Genomic DNA, 26946 nt, shown 5'->3' on the forward strand with positions numbered 1-26946 from the left:
TGTTTTCTACTTGTTCAACATTTGAATTTATATATTACTCGTTACTTGTTAAGAATTTTTATATTTTTATTATTATAAGTGTACCCTTCAATTTGGTGAATCAAATATCACATACTGTACAATACACCCCTTTTACTTCTTTACAAGTAACCATTATTTAAGTAAGAAAATTTGAAAATAATAATATTTAATTTTATAATTAATTAACAATAATAGCAATATTTAAAAAGCTACTCGTTTAATTAGCAGCAGAAAGTAACACAAAAATTACAGGTACAGCATTTACTTAAATTGACAGATTACATTATTCTTGCAAAAGTGAGTACATTCAAACAATTCCAATTGCATCAAACTCAAACGAATTTCCGATTGGATTAAATTCGACGATCGACCGGAAGAAATTGCTTGACGATTTGCTCATGCCTTCCACAGTAAATTTTCCTGAGTAACGCGACCGACTATATAACAAAAGTTCGTGGAGACAACTTCAATCGATTGCCGAGGCTTAATCGTGCATTTTGATCCATGGATCAAATAATCCGACTATTGTTGGGCTTGATGCCTCACTGAAGATATCGTGCTCCTTTCTCCGCTCTATTTCTTCAGATAATGATTATCAGAGAGATGAACGCGATGCGATTCGCACGTGCAGAATATGTGTACGCCGACGTACTCGTATGCATGCAAAACGGTCTGGCAATCGAAATTCACTGTGCCATTCTTCGAGAAAGTTGTCTATTAAATCTAATAATATGGCATCGAAACGATTTAACTTGAATTGATTTAGGAATTTAAATGCTCGGTGGAAACAGTTGGGATTCGGAGAATTAGATCGTAAAAGACGGAATAATTACACTTAAACGAATATACAAAACCTTACTTAAGCAATATCTACTAATTGGTGTCGACAATATGAAACCAGATGTAAGAAATATACAAAAGAGACACCAAAAAATCCCTGTCTCATCATATCGTAAACGACGGCAATGAAAATCTAACACTGTCATTTTCATAAAAATTCTCCAGATTACTTTTAATAAAAGTGCAAAGAAGAAATGGAATCCGATAGGAAAAGAACCCAATCTAAATTTTTTTCGTGACAATGTTCCCTCTCTTCGCGGAATGGAGGGAAACTGTAGCACATTTTAGTTTCTGGGTAACTGGTTTCTGTTCGAGCAGTTTACGTGATTGGAATGCGTCGCCGCACAAAGAAACAAAATTTTCGACGTGTTCCCGTTCGTGTAATTTGATAACAGAAAACCTGTGTTTCGTTCGTAATGGTTCGTAACTGAGAATAGTTTTTGTCACGCGTTTCGCAAGCCACGCGGTTTGGGGCGGCGGTTCTAGGACGTATGGGGGGCATGGGAAGAATAGGATTAAAATGAACACGAGGACTCGCTACCTCTGAACCACTTTACCACGGATTTAGTCCTTGATCGATATCTTCTTGTTACTTGCGCAATAGAAGTTTGTCTTTTTGCGCTCTATTATCTCTATCGTCACGAAGACGAGTGAAATTCTCTGATACTTTCAATATCCTAAAATTTTTCTCTCGTTACTAGATAGACTTATGCTTAGAAAACTATATTCTAAAAATCTTGCTAGTTGTCTTTAAAATCTTAGTTTTAGAATTTTTATTTTCCTTGTTTCAGTTTGAAGCATTGCTTGGTATAATGATAATCGTTAAGAGTACTGTTCTTTCAGTTGTGTTTACAAAAATATAAATTTTTATAAATATCTGTGGTTCAATTATACGTATAATATGAATAATTGACAATAACCGAGACCTAACACGTAAATTTCTGTTTATCAGGAGAGAATTAGAAGTCCGAAAGTCAACAGAAATCACGCTCATTATATTTTTCCATCGTATTGTTTTGACATGAGTTCAAGCGAACTGTCTGATGAAGTTTTCATCGAAGGAAGTTCAAGTGAATGATGATGAACACACGTCTATCAAGGCATCTCGCATTTCATCTTGTTCTATAGTTACCAAACATCGACGAAAACGTTATCAGACTATAATTTGCAATTCTATAAGAATGAAACAATATTAATTAAATTAAAATTGATGTATTTGCCAATCGAACAAAATCAATGATTCTATTCGTAATTTCATTAATAGCGAGAAGAAGGGAACTCTCAGAATTCACGGAGACTAATTGTCACGAAGCACTTGGTCGCCTATAAATTCATCGATTGCAACTGAATTACTATTCAGCCCAGTGAAATCAAAATATAATATGACATGTCTCGTGATGGTAGTGTCAATAATACGTTCGGCCATGTAGCATCTCGCTTACGTGGACGACCGAGGAAATAATGAACGAGAATTGGCAATTTGCAGAGTCTCTTCGTCGAAGGTCGATATCAATTTCCCTTTCTTCTATTGAAAGCCTCTCATTAAAAGGGATCGGATGAAAACCGTTCGTGAATCAGTCGCCTACGTTCCTCTCTTTCTTCCTCTCTCTCTCTCTCCTCTATACCTTTTTTTTTTACTTTTCCATTACGCGTAGTGAGAGGAAAAAAAGGGATCAAATAGGTCACTCTCGGCATTTAATCGTCGACAGGAAACACTTTAATGAAAGGAACGATCACTTTCACCTTCGTTGTTATAAAAACGAAGTGGAGGAGTTCGGAATGTTTTTGTTGAGCGTTTCCTTTTTATTGTCTCCTTTGATAGAGGTTTTGATTGCCAATGAATGGTATGCGACGTGTCACGGTTCTTTTATTGAAAGCCAGCTTGAGGTTTCAGTTGATTAGGCCTATTTTCTCGATTCTCTGTGTTTCTGTGCTTTTTCTCTCGGAAAGATTTTTAGATGTTTAGTCGCTTTCGCAAGCATTGTTTAGAACGTTAGCTCCCCTCAGTCTAGTGGTTATGATTGATATATGTTCAAAATAGTAAAAAAAGGACAAGAAAGTTTGTTTCGCTCACTTGTTATTAATTACAAGCTAGTAATATATTTGTTATTAAAATATATTAAAAACGAATAGTATTAGTTTTTGGTAAAGCTGAGAACGCGATACTAATTATTGTCGTGCTTTACTTTCAGCTTTGATGTAGCGTGTTTAGTATATTTTGTTACGAATATATCATTGTTTAGTTTCCAAGGGTGATTTATTATAAGAATATTATTAGGTTGTATTACCTTTTAGAAGACAGAAGTTACGAATTAATAACGAGAGTAAATGAATAGTACTACCTAATCTCTCGGTAAAGATTATCGCGAAGAACAGATATTCTGTTTACTATGTAGAAACATTAAGGCGCTTCATGAGCAGATGACGAGCGTCCTTGTACAAATTTCATTGCGGAAATCATCGACAAACATCCCGGTGCCACAGAACTTCCAGTTACTCGTCAGTATATTGCACTTTCGGAAACAGACGAGCAGTTTCAGTTTCAAATATTTAGGATGCAGCACCGTCAGACGACCCGGTTCCAATAGACGCGGTGGAACATTCTCTTGTGTCTGGAAACTATGGTACGAAAAGTTTGCCATGCATTTGCTAGATATAGCAAACACGTTGTACCATCGTACATTTATGTCTGTCCAGGCATAATACGTTTGAGCTTTATAACTTGTAGAAATGTTTCAATTTTAATATTAAATTTCCTCAGGGGTTAAGACATACCAATAAGTCAGAAATCTTATTAGCGAAAGATTTAAAAATTAAATCAAACATGATTAAATTACTTAGTTTAATTGAAATGTACCGTACATCTTCCAAGTCTCGTTGTCAGAAATGGAAATGATCAATTGTAGTTTCGGAAAATTGTATAATTTCGATATTAGAGTGTACGACTAAGATTTCATTTGTTAGAGACTGAATAATTAATCTTGATGAAGCTGATAAATTCGTAATTGTACGACGTTAGTGTGTGAAAAAGGTTGGACAAGAAATACAAAATCTAATAAACATGTACACCAAGGCAATAAAGCCAATAATGTTATACAAGCCACCCCAATTCTCGCCCAAGGAAATGGTCTTAGTCGAAGGGAAGCAACCCTCGGATGGGGTTCTATGTTCGTAAAGACTACTTTTCGACTAGTCCTTAGTCATAAAGGCAATGTCACAGGCCGTTAACCTCGATTATCCTCGTAACCTCGATTATTCGGGGTTATAGGCAAAAAAGGTTAACTAATCGCGTCTGGAATATCGTTGGAGTATCCTCGATCGGTCGCGATTCGTCTGAGTGCCAACCACGAAAGAAAAAGTTAAATCGTTGCAACAGCATTGATTCGGTAACTTGTGCGCTGTAGATAGTTCACTGACACGAACTCTCTTAGATGATCGCCTTAGATTCTTTCGATCCTCATCTTGAGGTCTCCACTTGCCAGAAGCTGCGATATTTATCTTTGAGTGCAGCGAGACATAATCGATTGTTGAGCAGGAAATTCTGAGTAGGTACTAGATTCCATTTATCTTAATTGTTTAATATTTGTAAATTTTTCAGACTAGCTTTTTATTGTGTACTAATTAGTCATTTTCTCGTAATTAATAGGTTACTTAATACTTGGTGTTGGTTAATTCTTTTGTGACTATGCAGAAAGTTTAAAAATTTCAAAGAGCTTCATACATAACATATAAAAGGTTTCTACGAGTTATCGAGTATTTTCTTAAGCTGGTGTATAAGTAACAAGATACATAAAAGAATCGTACAGCTTGAATTACAAATATAGATACTGCGGTTGGCACGCTGCTCTTCCAAAGATCTATTTCTCGTGATTCGAAACTTTCGCCACTCGTCAGTCTATCAACTCGTCTTTAATTAACGAAACCAAACGGGTTGGCACAAATCTCTTCCAGAAGTCCATTCCTCGCGAAACTTTCCCACCCCTCCATACGGAAACACCTCGATTCGATTACAACGTGGCGCCAGATCGAAGCAACCGCAAAGCCAATCTTTCACCCGATCAAGTCAACTCGATAATGGAGATCGGCGTCTAAAGTGACTCCAATACATTTGAATAGATTTCTCCGTAGAGCGGTAGCGTTCGAAGCAGTTCCGCGGAGTCGCTCTCGTAACAGCCACTCCCAGCGAAGTCTGCAGTTTTGCGGATTTCAGCGAAGTAGCCGCGCTATTGGAGACCCGGATTCCCACGGCATCAGCGTAATCTTCGACCGAACTTCGTCGAACCTAATATTTTCCGCAAGTTTACACGGTCCGGCCTTCTCCTTTCGTAATCACGTTTCCCGTTAACGGTGTAATTTACAGTCAACCGCCCAGCCATAATCTTGTGTCTCGCAAGGTATACGCTAAACTAGTTCCTCAGAAGTTCGATAATTATCTCGCTACAACGAGCCTCTCGACATAGTAGTGTCGCGTTAACTGGTCGAAATTTAATTTTTCCAATTGCCTTCGTAATTATGGACGAGGTATTCCGCCACACGATATCGTTCGTGCGACGTTATGTTTTACGATTCGAGATCCGTATCGTTAGGACTATTAAGATACGAGATATTTCGTCTAAATATTTTGAGCAAGAAATTACTTTGTGAGATACTTCATATTTTTGAATTATTTCATAGAAATAATAAACAGAATATGTATTTGCAAAATATTGGCGAGAAATTAATTTCTGAGATATTTCATCTGGAGATGAGTGAAATATTTATCTATGACCAGTTAACGAAGGGCTATTGTGTAACAAGCTTCTCCATCATGGCAACATCATTTATTCGTCGTAGGATGAACGCAATAATTCATCGATCGAACACATTCGGTAAATCCCTAGCTGGCAAATAGTCGGAGCTTCGTAGTACGAATCGGTCATTAAGCTATCCGGAGACGTGGCTTCCAATCGGCTTAGCTTTCGGATCGAGTTTCGGCGCCGGCAGGCTAACAACAATCGGATGAGATTAGAGGAAACTCCTCAAATCCGTTTCCCTATGATCGGCCAATGAAATTTCACCAACGATACAAAATGTCCACACGCGACACAGTAGCCCCCCTTCAACAGCATCGTGTAGCATCTGATGTATTCTCTCTGGTTCGATGACCATCGAATTCTCTTCCATCCAGCTGCTCCTCTTTCTCTCTGTAGTAGACTTGTATGTGTTGTTCGCAAGTCATCGCCCACGTGAACGTAAAGTAGATAGCGAACGTAGTTGGCAGACCTTTAAGTAGAACGCGGTAAGAATAACATCATCAATTTTCCGGTGCACCATCTGCTCGCATCATCCATTAGCGTTCTTTTGCATCGCTAAGCTCCGATTTTGGACCGGGTCACCCGTGGCGCTTGCACGCCCGGAAAAATAACTGTGATCCTGACGAGCTTCTCATTCGATTGTTCGCCAGTGTCCCCCACCAACGTCGCCAGCAGCACCCAACCCCACCACCCATAGAGAGTACATCACCCCCATTCGCAGAGAGATCTGGTCTGGTAGAACTAGTTTCGAAACCGAAGTTCCTTTAGTCTAGCGACAGTAGCGACCGAGTCTAGCGAAAAAAAAAAGTAGTGGTCAGCCTTCGTAGATGACGTAGAGGATCATTAAGTTCTTTCATACGCTTTTGTACTCGAGTTACATCGTTTCCACTAGCTGCTGCTCGCCCACCTATATCGAAACCTACCTTGCCAACCATTGATAGTGTTCAAAGAGTGAAGAAAGACAGGCCTAGAGAAGGATTGACGAGGGACGAGATGTAGAATCGAGATCAACGCGTTCCAAGATTGTACACTGTACACGTGTCTGCTTTTGTCTCTATGATCGTTTCTCCCACTCTGTCTCTCTCTCTGTCTCTGGCTTTCATACGATGCACTGGGTGATATTCAACCATCAGCCGCTTTGGTACGCCGCTCGTCGTGCGGGAATAAAGGAGCGAATGAATTACCGAGTTCCGGCTGCAGAACTTTATGAACCGAAATATTTCTTCCGTTCTTCCTCCATAAACAGTTTCCACGAAAGTTCCACGGTTTTACAAGCGTCGAACTTTCGTTGGAACCATCTTGTAATTCTGGGAATTTCCGGAGTGAAGTACTTCGCGTGATGAAGCTTGTTTCGACAATCTGTACATGTATTCTTCTCGCACGACAGACCGTTTACCAGTGGCTTGTCGTCAAGCTGAACGAGTCACCTTGTACAAGGATGATTTAAAAGGAGAAATCAATGCTTAGTCGATCACTGTAAGATAGACAGGTTCTAACAAACGTGTCTCTAATTTCAAATAATCATGTTGGCGGGAGTGTTTAGAATTTGTAAAAAATATTTACAAATTTAATTATTATTTATTAAATTTATTTATTAAACATTTTTATGTATACATAAAAGATATATTTCTTAAGAATATAGAAAAACTTCTGCCTTTGTAGTTATTTGAAATTAAAGACACTTTTAGGAGAACGCTCTGTCTGTCTGACCAAAGCATAGATCATTCTCCTTAAGTCGTCTCGTATCAGAACACTTTGTCTCTTCTCGTGTGATCCATATAGAGCATAGCCTTGTCTATTGTCACTCGTCAACCACTGCACCTGTTTACCACTCTCTCTACTGTGTCTAAGTATGCTATAAGAGTGCTGTCAGTGTGGAATAACAACGTGTTAAAAACACGCCCAGTTCCCCTGGTGGTGCAAATCGTCGTCGACGACAATGCCGACGACGCCTCCGCCACCCATCGCTGCGGTACCCGGCCCCGGTTCCGGTTCAGGCTCTGGTTCCGGTTCACAGGGTGCCCAGGGCGTCGTACTCTGTCCACGTACGCTGTCGCAGGTCCGACGTTCACGGCTACGAAGGGCCCTCACCGAGGCGACCGCCGAGACCGTCAACTACGTCAAGACGGTGGGCACGATACTTCCGACTAAGCCGTAATGCCTGATCTATCTTAACCACCCGTATTATACACGATTATTTGCAATTTTGATTAGTTACAATTTTGCATCGTACACACGCACGGATCGAGAGTCGAGTCGATTGCGTTCTTTTGGAATGTTAGCTTTAGAAGCATCACTTTTATTTCACTTTTACTTCGACAATACGTTGCTGACACTAAGATGGGTTAAATGGGAATTTTGAAAAATTGTTAGGATTTAATTACTGGCAATTGAAATATAGAATTTGCGTCGAAGGAGTTAAGTAAAATTTATGTACAACGTGCTAGGTTAAGTAGTTCGTTCAAATTTGATGGTGATAGCTGGTAATCAATAAGAGACTGGAAGTACATTTAAAGACGAAGCTACTCGATTCCAAAAGAACTCGGTTACCGAAGTTAAAAACGATAACGCGTTTAATTTTCTCGAGATTTCCCTGCTCGGATGTTAAATGACGTCGAAGAGCGGCACGACCTTCCATTTTCGACGATAGGAGCAAAAGTTGGATTTGTCTCGGGGATAAAAGGATCGTATCTGAACAATTCGACCCAGCGTCGTTAGCATCCTCGCGAGGGGAATCGAATTCCGGTATGTGAAATCGTTCCGATCTAACCTAACCTCGACGCTCGAGGATACGCGCGATATTAATGCAGCATGCATTTTATTGTGCGTACGTGCGATTATGTGTCCGAGCACCGTAGTTAGCGTCACTGACCTATAGAACATGCCTCTCACCCACTATTCACCGTCACGCTATGAAGTATTGCAACCAATTTACGAACCTAGACCTTAGGTCTATCTCTCACCCAGCCATGACCTGCATTCTTCGAACCTGATGGCCGATATATCGGAAGAAACGCCAACGAAGAATCCGAAGTGCCGTTTCGTTCCCCTTTATTAAACTTTCGTCGGAAACGAACGAAAGATAAGACGGTTTAATAAGGAACTACATTTTTCCCCGTTATATAATTAAAATTTATTAAAACGTTTTCGAGGAATCAAGAGTTTCTTTCAATTAATCGAAATCGTAGCTATATAAGTTCACTAGCGCGCATTTATGAAATAACTTTTATGTACTCGTCGCTGAGGTTACATTATGTACCAACTTCCGTCAGCATAGTTCGCAAACTCTGACTGTGCATCGATCGGAGTCGAGGATGTCTGCTGTTTCCTTGAAATAATATTAGTACGTGATTAATATACATCTACTTTTAACGAAATAATCGAGACATGGAATACTAGGAGAAGATTGTCTGTTTGTATTCTTTCTTTTTTTTTTTTCGAAAAGCACGATGGGAATTTTACCGATTTTTTAATAATTTTCATAACAAGCGAACCAGGTTTCTTGAAAGAATTATAAAATTAGGTATTTTTTTATGTTAATAGTATATTATTTAACTAATTTCGTAATTAACGAATAAGAGAGAAACGGAAAAGAAAAGGAAAAAAGTAAAGAAAGCAGTCGAAGCTGCGAAGTGATAGCAGAGAAGAAATAAAAGAAGGAAAAGTAAAGGAAAGGGAAGGAAAACAAATCTCTACGGAATTAAACAAGCAATTAAATCATTAGTTACCATCTCGAAACCGTCTTATCTTTACTTCCCCACGAATTTCTTGCTTCTTGATCTTGCATAGTAGTCAGACTGCTATTTGCCGCCCACGATGTAGCAGCATGCCCTCTCTTTCTCCCTTTTTGCCTAAAAGAAATCACAGAATCGCGTATCTTGAATACAGTAGCACGAACAACGAAGTTTAATATCGTGCTTGGTGAAATACGTTTTCTTTATGCACTTCCCTTTTTCCGCGCATTCTTTATCGAACTAACTTAGCCCGCCGCATATGCCAGATTTACGATCGTGAATTTCTACTCCGTATACAGAGACATGTTACAAAGCTTCGAGGCATATAACGGAAAATTAGCGTCTCGCGTCTCACACAAACGTTAAGCCTGATTTCCCTGCCTCTTTCATCTTAGATGCCCTAGAATTGTTAGTAATTGATTCGTGTAGAAAATTAATTAGGAGATGTTACTTAAATTCTATTTTAATCTTAGAAGAAGAATAGAAATTATTTTTCTAAGGGGCTTCTAAATCCCACTTAGCTCAAAACCAAAGTATAAAGAAACCTACGTTGGATAACCTGTAGAAAGTTATAAAACACAAAAATATGATTTTCAATTCAATCGAAGTCTTTCAATTTCGAACGAAAAAATGGCCTGTCAGCACGAATTCATCCATCTACTATCGACAACGATCAAAATTCAGATGGACATTATTGCTTCGCGAACGACGACAATTTGGCTCGTTTGCTACGCGCTTTTCACCGGTTCACCGGTCGGAAACAGTGGCACGAACAAATGGCGCGCTTACGCTTTTGGAAACGGTCGAAACGCGCCTCTGGTAAATTACAACGCGTCTCTCTGAGCGCGAACGATTCCGGAAGGCCCGTTTCGATGTTAGTTTCGCTCGACGAGCGGACAGCCTTCCAGCGTTAAATTTATCTTGGAAAATTTATCCACGCCTCGATTCGCCTTTTACAGCTTCTGCGCGTAGATTAATTCCCGCAAGCGCTATGTTCATCGATTCTTGCAGGAACTTTGGAAATTTTACTTGATCTCGATCAAGAAAATATTTGAATTTAAAATAATAATTGTTAGCTATAAATAAATTTAAGGACATTACTAATATTACTTTTCATATTTTTCGTATTTTTCTCAATCTTGAGAAATATTCTAACAATAAGGTAATAACTAATAATAATAATAATAATAATAATAATTTATAATAATAAAAGAAATTGTGTAAGGGACGAAAATAATGCTCTCCATGTTCCACTATTATTTCTCAAAATTTAGAAAATTATAATATTTTAAATATTATATTTTGTGCATTTAAGATTCAACGTTTGAACAATCTATATTTAAATAGCGCGTTCGAGACAGTTCGCATTCCATAAATTTTCAAGTATTTCAGTATCAATTTCTACAGCCAACTTAATTATACGTAACCCGAAGTTTGCGAAGCGTATCGAGATCAGCCGAAAGAGCTTTCACGATATTATCATACGAAGTAAAATGAAATTACTAATCGTGGCAGACTCCAGCCAGCTGTGTACCAGTGACACAATCTGCATCGTGATATCGTTACGATACGAGCCGAATACCGCGATCCACGTTGTTATTAAGCGAGTTCTGCTACTGGCATTTAAACGATGTCTTGGATAATTGAACAGGTTGTGAACGTGCTTCTACGATTGGAAGTCTATAGGAAATTCGACGAAACACTGCTGTATCCACAATATTAATAGCCGAACATGAACAGAACAATCGTTTTATTTATTAAACTCTGAAAGTACAGCAATTAGATTGAAACATATAAACGAGTTTTACGAGTCACGCATCACTGAATGGTAACAAATGTGCATTTAGATGCATGAAAGTTGAAAAGCTAAAAATGATCTATGAGATATTTTACAAAGCAATACAAATATTTATTTAAAAAAAAAGTTTAGGAAGTTGCTACAACGAAATTCTTCATGCAGTCCTATCTATGTAAATGTTCTTTTTAAATAAAACAATAGTAAGAGAACATTTATAGCAAAATAAAGTCTCTAAGAATATAAAGCAATAGAAATTGCCAGCATAAATTCTGTTCAAACAGAGCAATTATAATAAAAAGTAAAAGCGCTGACCTACTATATCGATAGATAAACATAAATCAACGTAAACACAATTAACTCCCTTCTGCGTGCACACCAACATTTTCAGGGGCGGGAAATCACTTCGATGGATCGATGAATAAACGCGATGTACACCCTTGGACAAAAAGATAGCACATGTGTGCTATCATTAATTTCTCATAGATAGAGTCCGAATTTCCCAAGTTTGACGAATGGCATATAAACAGTACCTTGTAGTAATAAGGTATATGAGCTTGAAACTGTATCTTCGCTATTCCTCTTGTATTTATCAACAATGATTGTGAAATCCGGTCGGCGAAATGATAGCACACCAAGCATTTTGTTTCCATTCCTTAGTATTTCTGTGTATTCTGAGTGGTGTAGACGTAGTGAAAAGTAGAAGAATTTCATTAGAAACCTTACAAATTTCGATTCAAACAATGGGACGTGGAAAACAGCTAAATAGTGAAGAGATTCAAACAGTTTTGAAATTAAAGAAAGAAAACTTTACTATTTCTAAAATTGCAAAAGTTCTCAGTAGAAGTCGGAAAGTCATTTATAATTTACTGAAAGATGTAAATAATTATGGAACAAAAAAAAGCAGTGGGAGACCTTCCGCGATTAGTACTCGTGAAAAACGTGCAATTTTACGTGCCGCGTCAAATTCGCTTCTCACGTCACGTGAAATTGCAGAAAAAGTTGGCGTAAAAACTAATCCTCGGAATGTCAGACGTGTACTACAACAATCCGCGCACATAAAGCGGATGAAATTAAAACGAAGACCAGCTCTAAAGCAGATTCACAAGGAGCATCGATTATATTTTGCAAAAGAACATATACGGTGGAACAAGAAGTGGAGGAAAGTTATATTTACAGATAAAAAAAGATTTAATTTAGATGGCCCAGATGGATTCAATTTTTACTATCATGATGTAAGAAAAAAAAAATTGTCACAAATACGGCGTCAAATGGGTGGAGGTAGCATTATGCTTTGGGCAGGTATTGGGTATAACGGAAAGACTGATTTAATATCAATTCGCAGCAAGATGAATGCTATAACCTATCGTAATTTGATACAAAATCAAATTGCAAAGTACGCAACACATATTGCGAGACAAGATTTTATTTTTCAGCAAGATAATGCTGCAGTTCACACCGCTAAGGTTGTGAAAGAATATTTTTCAACAGAAAATATTGCAGTTTTGGACTGGCCTGCATGCTCCCCCGATTTAAACATAATCGAAAACTGTTGGAGTAAATTAAGCAATGCCGTTTATAGAGAAAATAGGCAATTTGAAAGTATTAATCAGTTAAAAAAGTGCCTTGAAGAGGAATGGAGAAATATATCGCTGGATTATATTAGAAAACTATATCGTTCTTTGCCGAAACGAATGCTGGAGGTGGTGGAGAATAAGGGAGGATCCACACATTATTAAATTTTAAAAGGTTTTTTATTTTTGTACAATTTAGTAGATAATAAACACTACAACTTTTGAAAGTGTGCTATCATTTCGCCGACCGGATTTCACAATCATTGTTGATAAATACAAGAGGAATAGCGAAGATACAGTTTCAAGCTCATATACCTTATTACTACAAGGTACTGTTTATATGCCATTCGTCAAACTTGGGAAATTCGGACTCTATCTATGAGAAATTAATGATAGCACACATGTGCTATCTTTTTGTCCAAGGGTGTAATTGCACGTGACGGTAGCGGTGTACAGAGCAAGTGTACAAGTCGTAGAGGATCAAATTATGTCGTAGACATTAAATCTTCGTAACTGATTGATTCGTCGTATTAATTCGCATGTTTCCGCGTAATGATTGTAATTAATATTCACCCTCTCCCTCTCCCTACGTTCTGCTACGTTACCAGCAGTTTCTATCGGACCTCGTTCATGGATCGTTACGATTTTGCCTCCTAACGACAGCATAGCCGTTAAACAGCGCCGCTTCTGGTCGTAAAATAAATCGCCAAGTTCGCGTAATACGACGCATGAATGAGATAAGGGAATTATGATTGTCCTCTGGCAGAATGCCGTTCTAAAAATACGTTTATCTAGCAATTAACACTTGGGCCAATACACAGGCCAGGAACATTGTAAGGTTTAATGGCGCGGTTAATTTTGACTGATCATCTTACCACGAAATAGTGTTTCTCGTGCCGATATTACGCAGTCTGTAGGTAAACGTTGGAAAAACGCGTGTCGGTTGTAGGCTGCTTTCAGGTTTTATTGGATGTGCGTATGTTGCAACGCTCTATTGTGCGGAAGATATGGAACATGGATGGCGAAACGAGACCGATAGATAAAAATTTCGTTTAAAATCTGTGACTTGTGCATAAGGGAAATTGGAATATTAAAGGTATTTCGAAATTAGACTTATTCCTAGCGAAGGATGTAATATTAAGTTGATTACATTCTATTAAGAATATAAAGGAGAAATTCGATATACAGATATATGCAATTGCGATCGATATGTGCAAATATTAGTTTGTAATATTACATCGATTAAGCTTTGATTGGTTTCCTTACGAATACGAAGAAATAATTTTTATAATAATTTTTAATTGATGATATGAGATAAAGATTGTGCGAAGTCAAATCAACGATGATCAATAAAAAAATTCCCATTAATCCGTAGCATCTCATTAACAGAAATTGGTGGAAATACTTATAACTGGAGGTGTAATGCTAACCTAATTATATTGCCATTAATTTTGCTACGAACATGGAATAATTTGGTTATCCAGATCGGAGTTGATATAAGTGGAATTATGTAGAATATGTAAAATATGATACATGAGAGAATTATAAAGCAAAGCTGATGGTTGTAGATAAAAACCTCTGTGAAACCCGCGACATTTATTTGAGAGAAATTGGAATGCGTGCACAGATTACAAAGTTCGACTGATTCGTAGCGAGAGATGTAATATCCAGTCAATTATATTTTGATTCATACGGTCTCGGGTGTAAACCAACACTTCACCTTTACAGAGAGATAATAATTTATATACATTTTGTTAGTTAGAAATATTCAAGAGATAATTTATGCGAACTCTAATTTAAAACAGAAGAAGTGAATACGAAATGTTATTTAACCAAATAATCCAGTATAATATTAATTTTTTCTATCATGTAGTAATGACCGTGTTTCACTAATAAATTGATTAAACAGCGCAGAATATGTACGAATAGAACGATGATCATCGATAGGATCATGAAATCGCCATTTAAACTACTCGCGAGCGCCATCCAATCGTAATTAATTGATTCGTTAATCGCTGTCTAGATAAGCAAATGTAATGAATTCCGCTGTTGATTAATCGCGATCGTGGAAATACGAAATTTCGAACAGGCTATACCTGCTAGCTTAATCGCGCTACATGAACTATAGGACACTTGCAAAATAAATGGTCGTATGATTTTTTCTCTTACTTGTCTTTTTTTCTTTTTTACTCGTATTTTACTAAAAAATTTGTGGCAACGATTTACGATCCGTTGATTTATACTATCCTCGGGGTTTTTATTTGGTTTAACGATTTATTTTCTTCCGATACAAGTGTTTCAATCACGTATCCTGGCTGTTTTATTAGTGTTACGTTGGACGTTTAAATCTACGCGGTTTGTGAAATTACGAGCTCACGTAAAGTGCGGATTCACACGATCGCGGAAGACGAACCGAGAATCACGACGAATGTTGAAATTCGCATGAAATTCAGATGACACAACTGCAGCTGTTAATCGCGCGATTCCTGGCCGAGCTGTAACTCTCAAGTAAGTTTATACGGAACGTTCTACGACAATCTTCTAACTATCTCGTAACCTAAGGTTCTGTTAACAGATGAAACGATAATCGCGACTAATGTACTCTCTTCACGCAATATTAATTAATAATATTAAAGTGTTCGCAAGGATCTTTACTATACATATTTACTACTATTGCCAGTAATTCGCATTTCTACATTAAAATCGATCACCCTGTATACATAATCAGATTACAAATTTCTTCTACAACACAACAGTTTCGTTCAGATTTATGATATTTGAGATTATCAAAATATTGGTTGTTTAAATATTTGAAAAATTCTTTCACAAGAGAAAGATATTACAGGAAGAAAGAGACATACAAACGAACCTATTATACACGTAAATATAAATTCGAAACTCTCAGCGATTCTGCAGAACAAACCTTTGAATACTTAGAAGGGCAAAGATTACTAGGAATAATTACATCGACAAATCATGCAAGTCAAAGTTTACATTCGGAATTTATATTGCGGAAATTCACGATTCGCCATAATCTTCTACTTACTCAGCAACCGCGATACCAGCCAAATTCGAGCTAAAGCCTCCCATGAATCACGAGTACGATAAAAATCTTCGATCTATTCGCAGATTCGCGAGTTTCTGTGGTTCTATCCATTCGTGTAATGCCGATCAAGAGCGTAAATCCGATGACTCTTTGGCAAACTGTATCCAGCGATTCACGTTCGATCTTCGCAAAATCCTCTAGTTCTCATCGCTTGAATGACCATGAATCACGACTAGAGTATCGAATATACGTAGTACTACGTATTTTGAAGTAGATACCGTATTTAGGTGCTAGCGTTCCAAATTACTTCTCGATGGTATCAACGTAGCAGATATATTACCGAAATTGCGCGAAGCATGATTGGCGCGTTTATTCAATAACTTATATAATTTTTATATTTATAGATTAGATTATATATATAGATTTCAAGAAGACTTATAGAATAAGAGACATTTAATTTGTACATGAAAGAGTATTATTGGCACAAATATCAGGGAACTTATACGACATAGTAATTATTAGTACATTTTGGAATTCAAATTTTTACTTTTTTTTTTTAGAATTAAATAATACATTTCGTTTGAAGTAATCTGACCAGTCTCGAACACGAATTCATATTCAGTGAGCTACATTGGAAAATTGTCCATGATATGTATAAATTTATACATATATATACTTACAATATAATTTTTAAATCAATAACATATCTACGTTAATACATATTTCGCCTATATTAAGTCATATAGGAAAAAAATTATTTCATTAAAATGTTAAAAAGTTCGGTGAAATCTAATAGAATATACACAAGACGTTAAGATTATTTTTTCATTATCGCGTGAACAACAGTTCCTTTTGACGTTTAATTTTATTTGACATACATTTGGGAAGTGCCTTGGAGTGGGTTCGCGCGAGAAGGAAGTCTGAAAATACGGAAGAAAGATGAAACGAAGAGTCACGAGGAGGTGAATATAAAGCAATTTCCACCTTGGCTGAAAAATCCGGTGCTTCATGATGGTTTAGGGAAGGAATAAAGGACTTTTCATACACATCCGCGAGCGGATCGAAGTGACAAGAAGTAAAGCTTATGTCGTGGAAATTTAATAAGATTGCTATTCGAAAACAATGCTAGAAATCCACGAATATGCATTGGATGAGTCGATGTTTCAATCGGTGTGTTTATGAAAAAATTTCAACGTACTCGAATGACAAGAAAAAAGATGAATAGACTGAGAGTCGAGGCATATATGTGTATGTATATACGTATCCCCTGTCGTTATTTCTATTTATAATTTTTATAAAATTTTGCGTAGTTTGATATCTTCGTTGATACCTGTGTTTTTATCGATTGATATTTGATCTTGATGGGACAGGAAGAAGGTGTGGGTGTGAAACGATGTACTAGAGTTTCTTAAAAGAGGATTTCGTTCTAGAAGGAATCGATTTGAAGCATGCACGACGGACGACTGCACTTGACTGGCAATAAGTCTCGGCTTGGCGAATTTCATGTACATTCCCATCCACCGTGTCAAGAGAACATCGCTTGTACCTTATCTTTTTTTCATTCCTGCAATTTTAGCAACCACGAAATATTTTATTAGCCACGATATATTCATGAAGAATCTGGTTCTTCGAATTACATCATCTTTTATGAAACAGCCTTAGACAACGTCGTTACGTCCGCCACCGCAAAATAATGGACGAGAAAAGATATGAAAAATTTAATGCAACTAAAAGCAAAAGAGGAATTTCATTTTTAAAGATGTTCGCAAACCATTAGCTGGATCGGTTAATGTTATTTATATATAATACTATCGGTTAGTTATTCATGACATATCAGAAAAATGAATATATAATTATCTAAAATCAAATCATAGCAGATCCAGAATGTGTCGTTGCACCATAACTATCAATCCTCCAATGTAACTTTATTTGGCACGACGATCCACTGCTCGATTTTTCTCGAGTCTTTTCTCCTTATACGCTCTGTTATCCCGTCTTGGTCTCTCAGTCTCTTGCCCGCAAACGATCTTCATTTTTTTTCGTTGCGTCGTTGCAGTTCCCCGCCGCGATTATTATCTCGGAGAACGATGCCGCGACGACAAAAGATTTGTTGAAACGGTCTCTCGAGGCATCGCCCTGGCGGAACTCGAAGACTTTATCGAGGACAAAGCGACCGCCACAACTTCGAGTAGCCTATCCACAGAATAAATTCCTCTCCTTTCCCGTCGCTTTTTGGCCAGACGATCCTCCATTTCGGCGTTGAATTAATTGACTCTTTGCTATCTTACTGTTTCGCGAATTATTTCCTGATTGATCTTCCGAAAGAATTTGTTACAGCGTTCCTCTCTTCGTTTATCTACGAAAAAATTTTCCACAAAATATACTAAGACTCGTATATTAATTAGAAGGATGAAGAAACACGTGATGGATTAAATTGATCACGGTATAACAACGAAGATAGTTTTTAATCATCTTAAACGTCAGACAGGAAGACAGAGTAGCAACACGATAAAATCTGACTTGAAATTTTAATACGTCCCTTCCAAAGTATCATAGCCGGGCTTTGTAGTTAAAATCAAAACGCCCGACAAAAACGAACCTCGAGAAACAGCGACGGGCTGTTGACATTTACAATTAAAGCATATAATACATTTCGGAAAACTAATTTCACGTGCAAACGTCCGTAAACTCAAATTCTTGTTCAAACTTCGAAGTATTTATATTTCTGGAAATTCGTTGTACTTTGTAACTTTCTAGCCTCTAGTCAGTCATAGATACATCTGCTCTATCAACTCATTAAAGATCGATTTTCCATTAAGGCAACGCCACATTTCCAATTTATTTTTTTCAGTCAATTTACATTGTTGACTTCCGTGTTGTAATGCGTAGAAAAAGTTTGCAGGGAAAGTAATAAATTATGAATTGCATTATTGATCCTCCTGTTAAATGTGAGATTAGATGTAATAGAATATACTTTTGACGATAAGTGTATACTCTATATTCTGTTTATGATGCGAATGGGTTTATTAAATTTCATGCAACTTCGAAATGTAAACGGCAGAAGAAGACAGTTACAAGTGGCAGCGTGTCGTCGTTAAATGATGATGTTGGAGAAATTGTTAGTCAGTTCGTATAACCGATAGAAAGCCATGCCATGCGTGCGCGGTTGCAGCGCGTTATTATTGTTCGGTTGCTCGTGTCGTTGTTTCACTGATAGCACGAAGGTGCCTGAGTCTGACGCATCACCTGATATACTACTGGCTGACCGGAAAGCGTCGTATCTACTGCACTAGGCTGCGACACGACAGCGTGTTGCACAGCGCGCGTCGATCACAGCTCATGATCTAATCGTCACTGACTTATTTTACCATAACGTATCAATGAATTTATTTCATATTTGATACTTTGTTTATGTTAAACGGAAGTTTTACAAGAGAAATTGGAATATGAAGCTACAGATTCGATTATATATAATCAAATAATAATAAATCAAATTAAATACATCAACAGATGACGTATAAATTATACAAAGTAATATATTAATTATGATAAATTCAAAATTTCGAAGCGGAATAAATAATACAAATTTCTGAAATGGAGTTTCAACGCGTAAATCAAAAATTGAAGCTATAAATTGATAAACACGCTTTGCTGTTCAAGTTTCGAGAGTAAGTCCGAAGTGAAATAAATAACAAAAGATCATATTGCTTTAGTAGATAGCTTGTGCAGCTGTTTTTGATAAAGATTAATTGCTATTTTCATTAGCTTAATAGCACGCATTGGAGCAACAATCAATAGGAATATTTACCGAATAACGGCTAGTATTACAACAACAATGGCTAGTATTAGGTACGACCATTTCACAAATACTGTTTCAAGTAAACTTCCTCTACAAACAAATATTGAAATATCCATTGATTTGATTGATGTTTCGAATCTTGTGTTTTTTAACACATTCGTTGCTACTGATGCATATGTTGCATTAATTCTTATTGCATATATTTGCAAGTTTTCGCTACATTTTGACAGACATATTTAAAAGAAGAAACAAAGCAATGGAGAATATTTTCAGATAAACACCATTTAAGATACGAATATTTCTTGATTTCTTTCTTTAAAAAATGAGAAATATTTTAGTAGTAGTAGACCTAATCGCATTTCTGGAGACATTTATATCGCAGAATGATACGAGATTAAAAATTGACGTGTTGGTCGCTGAACGACCAAGTTAAAATACACGTAATGAGTTGCTGTTTGGTCAGCGAATAGTACGGTTATGGAGAGAGAACAGAGGAGCACGAATGCAGCGCTATGACTGCATCACGTTCCATTACATGCACGCTTGGAAATACTGGCCTAGCTGTATGTATGCTGCATTCCGAGGCGTACGTGACACTTGTAGTTAAAATACAGCAGGGCGTACTAATCGAATAAATTTTCTGTGTTTGCTGGACGAAGCACGCCCGGCTTTCCTATTTAATAGCGAATTTAACATTCTTACTTTACGATCGATGAATACGGGCCAATAGAATGGTGTTCACGATGCATATTTTAGATTTTTGAACGAGATCGTACTTTGTGAGGTATAGGAATTTTTGCTCATTTTATACCACAACTGAATAACGCGAAACGAACGTAAAAATCGTTTAAACTTTACAAAAAAAAAAAGGGAAAAAATGTAGACAAAAAGAAATATTAAAAATAAATTATTATTTACTACATAAACTATAAAGGGCTTTGTGTTAAATATATTATCTTCTCAAATTTACCTTGAAAGTCGCGATTATTTATGCCACCTTTTTGCGATGAATAAATTCATGGAACTAATTCATTTATTTTTTGAGAAGTTGAACATTAATCACTGATCAATTGATGAACATCGATGAATAATAAAATTTGAAAAGTTTACAGAAAATGAAATTGGTTTGTTTAGCTTCTTCGATTTTGACTCAATTTATTTTTTCTTCTCGGAAATATTCGTCTTTTTCAGGAATCTCTGCGGACACCTTGTCACTGTCTGACTAAACATTGATTTACCTACTGACCATTGTATCTTCTTTCACTTATATTGAAAATTACATCTACATCCATAACCTGTCGCATTAAGGTGTAATGAAACTCTATGGCCATCGGTACACATACCTTGATATACAATGTACACTTACCAATCGTATTCTATAATATCCATCAATCTCAAACAGCTGTCCAACGACGATACAAGTCGCGTTGTCGAAAAATCTCCGTTTAGCTTGAACCATAAGGATCCTAAAGTTTACTGTTCATTATAATTTTTTTAAACAATCCATAGTGGTACTTGAAACCAAAAATTCTACTTAGTCAAAAAGAGAAACATACTTCTTCATTTATTCAATAAAAGGATTTTGGAACGATACATATTGACGTGTAGAGTTGAAACTTGCTCTGTAAGATTATTGTCGAAAAATTAATATATCTTGTAAACATTAGCATGGACACAACAGGTTTTATTCATATTATTATCGAAGACAATAAAAATAGCATAGCAAGTGAGAAAAGCTTCTTTAATTTGCAACATTCTTACCATTCAATTATATATTCTTCAAGAATTGTAATTCTTAAATTAATCAATAAAACTCGATATCTGCTGTGAAGTATCTTCTAATTCCTGAATAGGCATGGCCTTGTATGCCAAAAATCTTCCATTCTAACTATAGCAGTCGAGGTTAAAGCGTAAAAACGATCCAACGTGAATTATTAAATGAATGCTTCTTAAAATCGTGTTCAGTGTTTCCTCAACCCTAAGGAGGTCGGGGTTGATTTGTCAGATGTATGTGAAATCTTTATATATATATTTTAGTAAGCGCTTTGTTTAGCAGAGAATATCGTATAAGCCTGAAGAAAAATTTATATTTTTATATTTTTTTGTATCGTACCTATCATTACTTGCATAATTGTTTAATTACTTAATTAATTACTTATTGTCTGTGTAATTATTTGTATTAGTTTAGTTTATTAGCTGTTTTTATTTAATCGTATTAAATGGTATCTATTTTAACAAAATTAAATATTTTCATATATTTGCACAATGTTTTACGTGAAACACGGAACTGTAGCATAGATTACAATCATTAGGTAATCTAGGTAATTTCTCTTAGATAACCCACGACCTATGTCGGAAGTTCTAGGTTAACAGGGTTAAATACCAACTAACAATAAGCAAGATGACCAATGAAAATTGAGCACAATTGCTAATATATCCCACGTAAAATATTCAATAAACGATAAAATAAACGAACATAATGGAAATATGACCATGACGTTGGAAATTATTCGAAATGATTGATTTCGCGGAAATCTAATAATACTTTCGCGAAAATCTTCAATCGCATACAAAAACACTGGATGATTACAATCGGAGAATCCAACGTTTTCTTGTTCTTAATAGAACACTTGGAATCTATATTCATCTGTATAGCCGATAATGAAAGTCCGTCTATCGATCTCTGAGCTGGAAAAGTCCTGCTTCTGGTTATGTACATGGCAATGTTTTAGCGCTTTAATTATTGCTAGTATCAGTTTCATGAAAGTTGGATATTTTTAAGTAGTTACTTTTCTACTCAATATTTGTTTAAATCTTTTACGACAGTAAATTTTATTCAAAAATAGGTTATGGATGTGTTTATGAAAAGTCATATTTTCACAGATGCCTATCGATTGAGAAGTAAAACTCGAATAAAAGTATATTTTAATTTCTGAATGTGATAACATGTACAAACTTTGCTTTTGATACTTTATATATTTTTACATTTCGTGTACACTCTTCCATGTTTATGCTTCTCATTAATATATGAATATCTGCAATCAATCCATAAAATTCTACTTTTATCTAATATCAAAGATTTCGCCGCACGTTAAAGTATTTCTGTTCAGGTATCGAGTTACGAATTCTAATATCTTTTAGTTAAGCCCACGATAAAGCTCAATCACGTGATGCGATAAATTACCACGAACTTCTGAAAACTTTTACAACTTTTCGTCATCATAGATAACATTAATCTTTTCAGAATGAAAAAGTCAACAACTTTCTTCGTGATAAAAATAAGATATTTTTATCAATAAAGAAGAAATAGAACACGTTGGCGTGAAAAAGTCAAATTATATCAGGCCTAACTTTTGTATTTACTTTTCCGCATTTAACCATAATTCGAATGAAAATTTTCCCTCAGAAGGAATGCGATTCGTTGCCATGGCGATGTGTGTTAAACACTTAGCTGGGATGAAAGTTTCAAAACGTCTTCACGTGGCGTTATAATTTCCGACAATCTACTCGATTTGTCGAGCTGTATGGAACGAGTTCGGCAAAGTTACTCCATTAAAAAGTTTCTTCATTGTATGACCGACGAAGGTCGCAGCATCGCCTGGATGGCTCGCGGTTCTCAAGGAAACCAATTTCTTTTCCGTTGACTAAGTGATCTTATTGAGACGCGACAACTTATCGCTCGCTGCTGCGTTTCCGCGATAAAAGTTACCTCATTTCCGTAATTAATATTTGCATCCACGTTGAAAGCCTTTTCGAATCGATGCAGCCTGTCGTGGAAAAATATTTCAGTGTAGTTCGTGCGAGGTAAGTGGAGCTTGTATCAAAAGATTTCTGGCTTGCTTCGATGGTTTGTCGGCTTTTTAAATTTCACCGATATCCGTAACTATACCTCTGGATGAAAACAGGTAATAAATAATTCAAGTTCTTCCTCGCTTCTACTTGATTTACTTCTTCGATGCTGCTTTGAGGGATATTTTATTTAAACACACTCTTCTTTACAATATCTTTCATATTGTAATTCCGAATGAAACATCACAGGAAAGAGTCCTTTTTGTCAACGTGTTTCGTTGTATTTGGAATATTGGATCGATTACATGTATTTGCTTCTATCAATTGTTATAAATGAAACTCGGTTCTCCTCTCGCAAGTTCATATTTTTATCCACAGAATTAAAGGGATGAAAATGTAAACACAGAGATTTTATTTTATACAGTAAGTATTGTAACGACTACCTATTGTACTGTTGTAACGTTATATACAGTGTATCCGAAAATCAGTAAGACAAGGAACATTCTACAAATCAAAATAAAAGTAGGATTAAGAATAATAAAACTTTGCTTTTAACGTTACATGGTGTGATAGACACGTGTAAAAATTACCGTGAAAAATCTCATCTTACACCGCAACAAATTTTCTGCTGTTAGATAAGACTATAACATTAATTCCTCGCGTATAAAAGAGAATTAAAAATGGTTTAATCAAACACTATAATTGCTAAAATTTTTTACACGAACTAGTTTTCCTCTCGAAGAATAAACCAACCAGCGAAATTTTATCATCCTTAATATTCAGTTTTTAATTAAAAGAATATTTATCTTGCATATTATATAGACTTTTCAAGGTTTCCGTAAATACATAACCATCCACTATTTACTCGCGAGTAACAAGCTTCTATAGTTCAACACCTATAGTTAGTATCATAATTAATTTGATAAACTAAAAGTTAAAGTCTGTACAAAATACTATGCATTAAACCTAGCAGACTCGATATTAAAAATTCTCGACACTCTTTGACAAAATATTACCAGTCGTTTTATCCGACGCCTCTGAAGTGTGATGTGCATGAAAACCAAAAGAAAGAAATAAACTAAGATACATTAGGGCATTCTATCGTGACCCAGTGCGAGATGGCTGAAGGAAGACGACGTGATGGTCATTAATTCTTTCAACGTGTGCTTCTGCCGGTGCGGCGGGACCGGTGTGCAGAGCAAATGTAACAGCGCGGAATCGTTACATTGATGGGCGCTGTCACGCAACGGCCGATGATATATTGCACGAATGCATCATCGTTTCGTGTTGGAGATCCGCGTGCGTCTATCGACTACTGTGTCGGGCCGATCGATCGGTAACTGATGAACCACGCTGGTAAACCGAGCTCGCGCGCCGTCAAGAAAATAATTCGTCCCTCGACGCCGCGATCGAACTTACCCTCAAATCGGTTTCTTTTCCGCTATCGGAATCCCAACTTCGTTGTTCCCAACATACCCTGTTTTGCTGTTCCCTTTTCTTTCCCCTGAAGTTTCGTGGCACAGGGAATTCAAGTTGAGCTTTTGTTTGCCCTTTTGGATTTTTATATCTTTTCTTTTCTCCTCGCCTTGTTTGAATTTCGCGTGTTTGATAAACATACAGTGGCTTGTAAAGGTATTTAAGTACCTTAACAGAGAAATGTTTCATAAATGTATTATGTGTATCGTAAAAAACTTCTGAAACTTTTCATTGGCACTGTAATGAGACACGACAACCTGTTCGTTTATTATAGACAGTCAAGCGACATGGCTAATATAGATGAGCGTAGAAACTTGGAAGAATATTTCGAACGATAAAGTGGTTTCAATCATGGAATCCCATTTTATAATATTCATAGCATAGAGACGAGTACACGTAGCATAAACATAAAGTTAGCTGGTTAAGATCCAAAAACAACAGGGATCATATGCTTGATAAACCACAAACAAAAAACTAGCACAAAAAATTAAAACTACAACGAAAATTCGTGTCAACCACTTTAAGCTCTTACTTCATTCGATTAAAAAAATATACGCGTCGCTTGCCAGTAGAGGCAGTGTGTTTTATGAGGGGACTAAAGAGCTCCCTTCATGGTGAGATTTAATTACGCGTTTCGCCGTGCACGCAAAACGACAAGCATTAATTTTCGGTTGCGTTTTGCCAGTGGAGAGGCAGAGTCGCAGAGCTCGATTCGATATGAATCAATAATTCATGAACAAACCAATGTATCGGTGTTATTCGAAGGTGCATTCATATAAGCTGAACTGTCGTTGGACCGGAATCCATATCGGGACGAGAGTCCATGGAGTATCTGTATTCGGTGTCGCGCTCATCGATTTGCATAAGGCGCAAAAGACGGGTAGCGAATCGATAACGAATGGAAGACAGATGAAGATATTTTGTAAGAACATCTTGTAAGACATCTTTCAGATGGTGTCGTCTTTGCTTGTTGACTCGAATAAAGGAACGACTCTTTTAGTTTTTTAGATAAATGTAGAATATTTTTAATATTCAATATAAAGGAGGAGAATGCGTTGAATGTTGCCATGGAAACTACTTGCATTAAATTAATATAATATATTAATAATAATTAATATATAAATTATAATATATTAATAATTAATATAAATATTGCGTTATTTTGAAGAAATCTTTTGACTTCGAAGTTCTGCTTAAGTAAAAAGTACTCCAATTCAATTGACGTAGTAAAGATATATGACTAAATTAAAAAAAAAGACAAATTTAATATCGCATATATTCTTTATACTTTCATCGATAAAATACTCATAGCATCAAATTTGTTGAAGTGGTCATCACTTCTAAGAAAACTCTACATCTGATCTTTTAGTTTTCTCAAGCACTGAAGCCATCGATAGCGTATAGACGAAAGACTGGGTCGAAGGCAGACCATAAACTGCAGACAGTCGACAATGGCTTCAGGGTTTTCAGTCATAGCGTAACGCTACTAGCGTGCGGATCTGGATCAGCTCAATTATATTCCGATTTGTATTTACACTTCAATATTAAAAATATATTTTTTACCTTACAATTTATCCACGCGTTCCTTTGTTCACATACATCTAATAACCTCAACAAAATTAAATCCCCTTCTGAATTCTACGGCTTTTATTTCAAGCTGTTAGTAATTTTATATGAAGTGATTCAGTGAAGGGAAAAATATTGGAGTTACGTGAGGAAGGATAATACGTTGGAACTTTAAGAAAGTTGAAAACTTTCGAAGCATTCAACTAATACATTCTACGTGTGCCTTTTTTAAGTATAGAAAAGGATACTTACACCGTATATTATTGATATTTCATAAGCATTCCAAAGTTTGACAACCTAGGACCAACTATAAAGAACCCATTAGATAAAACTGATAATAGAATTTCACTCACGATAAGTTTTTGCGAGTGAACTTTGGTAAATGAGATCGTGTCATCCGATCAATATGGTATGTGGTCGATATGCTTTGATTTAACGTTCTACGTTTCAACCGATGAATTTGTCGTAACGGCATTCCTATTAGTCACAGATAAATTAATTTTAACAGACCAA

At 36.3% G+C, this 26946-nt stretch overlaps 1 protein-coding gene across 3 annotated transcripts in view; it reads left to right on the plus strand.

The window, feature by feature from the left end:
- Positions 1–26946, plus strand: part of LOC132906921 (small conductance calcium-activated potassium channel protein) — a 242118-nt gene that overhangs the window by 85244 nt on the left and 129928 nt on the right. Inside the window, exon 4 of one of the 3 annotated variants that reach the window (XM_060959557.1) lies at positions 7561–7782. The exons of 1 other annotated variant lie outside the window; for it this stretch is intronic. In XM_060959557.1, the coding sequence (XP_060815540.1) occupies positions 7561–7782 (222 nt within the window). The remainder of the gene's footprint in view (positions 1–7560; positions 7783–26946) is intronic. One more of the 3 variants, XM_060959558.1, reaches the window with a different exon arrangement.

The sequence above is a fragment of the Bombus pascuorum genome, chromosome 5 (assembly GCF_905332965.1).
Source record: "Bombus pascuorum chromosome 5, iyBomPasc1.1, whole genome shotgun sequence".
Taxonomy (NCBI): Eukaryota; Metazoa; Arthropoda; class Insecta; order Hymenoptera; family Apidae; genus Bombus; species Bombus pascuorum.